At 39.6% G+C, this 3,565-nt stretch overlaps 1 protein-coding gene across 1 annotated transcript; it reads left to right on the top strand.

Moving 5' to 3' along the window:
* Nucleotides 1-1,105: 1,105 nt before the first annotated feature.
* LOC140938325 (uncharacterized protein C17orf113-like) lies at nt 1,106-3,012 on the top strand. Its single transcript, XM_073387817.1, has 2 exons — nt 1,106-1,850; nt 2,090-3,012. Exons 1-2 carry the CDS (start codon nt 1,106-1,108, stop codon nt 3,010-3,012), a joined length of 1,668 nt encoding a protein of 555 aa, XP_073243918.1.
* Nucleotides 3,013-3,565: the final 553 nt, after the last annotated feature.

A 3,565-nucleotide genomic window follows, 5' to 3' on the forward strand; every position in this document is an offset into this window, starting at 1 on the left:
TGTTTTTCCACATTTCCTGCGCGCCTTCCTTCGCAAAGCTCTTTCAGAAAAGTTTCTTCTACTTTACAGTCTGTTTTTCCAGAGGGTCTTGCAGCAAGATGGACAAAGAAAGAACTGCAGATTAGGAGGTAAAGTGTAGCGATCTTTTGAGTTTCAATAAAAAGGAGAAAAGGCATAAATAAGGTAAATTTTTACCTTTTATAGATTGAAGATGATTGGGAAGAATCGCCACAAGAAAATGATGTTCAAAATGCTCTCAGTAAACTTGCTGAGTTGGAAGAACAAGTGAAGGTCAGTGATACATCTCCCAAAATGGTGACAAATGATGCTCCTTACATTTAAGGCTACTAAACTAACTTTTCCAATTTAGATTGATACTGATGGAGGTCCTTCTATGGAATTCGATATGACAGAAATTACTGACCATGCAGCTTTCTGGGGAGAGTTGGTGTCAAAAACAGAAAAAGTAAGTTAATCTACCGATAATACAACTACCACTTTTTGTTTATCGAGCAAATGTCTTCTTAAATTTGTTCATAGTCATAAATAACGAAAACAAAAAACGCAAGTTGTTTATTAGCACAGTAGCACACGCCTTTCAAGGACATGTTTTGGCAGATTTTGTCAGTGCGTGTGCCTTTCAAGCACTCAGGGTTCGCAAATACGCCAAATTTGGCGTATTTTACGCCAAAATTTTTCAGATGACTCCACTGAGGTTATGGAGGGAGTCACTTTGACTCCAGAAATTTTCGGTAACAAACAGTTTTGTCCTTACCTTTTTCGCAACAAATACAATTTACGTTAGTTGTAAACGTTGTAAACCTTAATTAAATTATCAAAATTAAAGAATTATACTGCACGACAAAACAGGGAGAGGGTAAACTACGATCAAAGTTTACTCGATGACCGCCATCATGGATTTGAGCTTTCCAGGTCAGTGGACTTCCATAGCTACTTCGTGTATCCCTCACGACAGTGTATACATGCCAGGACCACGTGCTGGAAAGCCTGAAAATGGCGTCCTTAGCGAACGAAGGGCCACCGAAAAAAGTACCAAAACGAAGATTTCGCCAAGAATGGAAGAAAGAATTTCCATGGTTACACTATGATGAGGAAAAGGAGAAAATGTTTTGCACTGTTTGCGAGAAAGCAAAGAGAAAAAAATCCGTTTGCAAGTGGTGGATGCATCAACTTCCAACATTCAACGCTCACAAAGCATGCGGCGAACAATGACCACAAAGTCGCCCTTCAGGATGCTCAGCTGAGAGGCCAGTTTACTAAGTGCATGGAAAAAAACAATGAAAAGACAGGAAGTGCCATGAAAGCATCTTTTAACACAGTGTATTTTATTGTTAAAGAAGAAATGCCTCTTGCCAAATTCGGTGCTCTCGTGAATTTGCAGATAACAAATGGATGTAATGATTTAAAGAATATTACCCATCAGCACCACAGCCATGTTACTGAAATGGTAGAAATCATTTCTGATTGTATCGAGGAAAAAATTATAAGCATTCTCAGAGAAAGTCCTTTTGTTGGGGTAGTCTTAGATGAAACCTCTGACATAACAGTTTACAAGAAGCTGGTAATTTTGTTCAGAGCTGTGGTAAATGGCGAGTGTCAAACCTTGTTTGCAAGAAATGCTAGTGTACACAATGGCAAAGCTGACACGCTTGTACAGGCCCTTTTAAAGTTTTTGGAGGAGAAAGGCATCTCCATTATCAAAGTTCAAGGTTTAGGAAGTGATTGTGCTCCAGTTATGCTAGGGCACCTGAATGGAGTTGGTGCAAGACTAAAGCAGCTTAACCCCTTTTTGTTTCAGGTTCACTGTGTTGCTCACAAACTTGCCTTATGTTTGTCCAATGCTGCTAAAACTGTCAATCCTGTTTCCAATTACAAGGACACAATATTGGCAGTCTATAACTACTTTTCCAACTCTGCAGTCAGATATAATAAATTAAGAGAAATGGAACAAACCCTGGGGGAACCTGAACTACAACTTCGGGAGCCTATCTACACAAGGTGGCTGAGTCTTCACTCCTCGGTGGAAATATGTTAAGGATCTGGCACTCATTGGTTCTCACACTGGAAGACCAGGCCTCGGGAGAGGCTGAGGGAGTTTCACCAGCTGATTCAGCTAAGGCGAAGGGATTGCACAGTCAAATAACAAGATTTGAGTTTGTTGCAATCACAGCCCTTCTGCATGATCTCCTCCAAGTCATTTCTAAACTGAGCAAGTCATTTCAAGCACAAAGCCTAGATTTGTCCATGATTCATCCTCTTGTCGAAGCAACCAAATCAAGTTTAAATGACACGCAGAGGGTACCCAGTGCACGGCGTGCAGAATTCCTCAACTTAATTGATGAACAAAAACTTGAAGATAATGGTAGAGTAGACATTCAGTACAGGGATGTGGCCATAAAGGTTACTGCAGCTGGATATACAGCATTCTTCCAAACAAAAGAGAGATTCATTGAGGAAGTTGTAGATAACATTGATGACAGGTTCCCAGCTGATTCTATGACCGTTTTGGATGCCCTTGGCATCTTGAACCCTAAAAGGTGCCCTGCAAATCCAGCATTCTATGGCAATCAAGAGCTACAAGTGCTGCTGGACCACTATGGAAAGGAAAGAAATGGCAGGAATGGTCCAGTCCCTGCTGTTATTGATGAACAGGCAACTAGGTTTGAATGGGGACAATTGCGCCAGCTGATGGCACTAAACTACAGGCATCTCTCCCTTAAAGAAATGTCTAAGCTTCTGATGACTGAACATCAAGATCTGTATCCTAATTTTGCTAGGCTTGCAGCAATAGCTTTGGTTATTCCAGTCACGAATGCAGATTGTGAGAGGGCATTTAGCACCCAAAATCGACAGAAAACCAAACTACTAAACCGGTTGAGTGATGCTACTATTGAGCATCTTACATGCATTGAAGCAAATGGCCCTTCCCAACTGGATGACTTTGCCGCCACCTATGTGCACAGGAGGCAGCAAGCATGTAGAGGAAGATAAGGGACCATTCGTTTTGAATTTTACTTCTGAACATCAGAAATGTTAGTTTTTGACATTCTCACATGTTCTTGTTTGTTATATTATTAATTTAATATGTAATGCACCAAGCCACTAGACACTATAACAGTGTAATAGTGTGAGAAACTTGTTAAGGAATATTAAATAAAACTGCTTTTTTCGTTGTGATACTTGACTCCAAATATTCCAAAATGACTCCAAAATTTGTGAAGCAGAAGTCACTCTGACTCCACTCATCAATAAAATTTGCAAACCCTGAGCACTTGTATTGGTGATTTTTGTTTGATAAATGGTACAGTGTGAAAATTTTCAATTCTATTCCATTTTTTTACAGTTTATACATACATATGTTTAAAAGAGGTACATTGCATGTACATCTGGGGATTTTCTTGGAGTTTGGGTGTTAGTCTTCCTGCACAGTAGTAAACTCAAAACGAGATGGCAGACAATACGAATGATCGTGTATACGTATGTATGTATAAACTTTAAAAAAAATGGAATAGAATTGATAATTTTCACACTGTACCATTTATCA

This window comes from Porites lutea, chromosome 5, assembly GCF_958299795.1.
Source record: "Porites lutea chromosome 5, jaPorLute2.1, whole genome shotgun sequence".
Lineage (NCBI taxonomy): Eukaryota > Metazoa > Cnidaria > Anthozoa > Scleractinia > Poritidae > Porites > Porites lutea.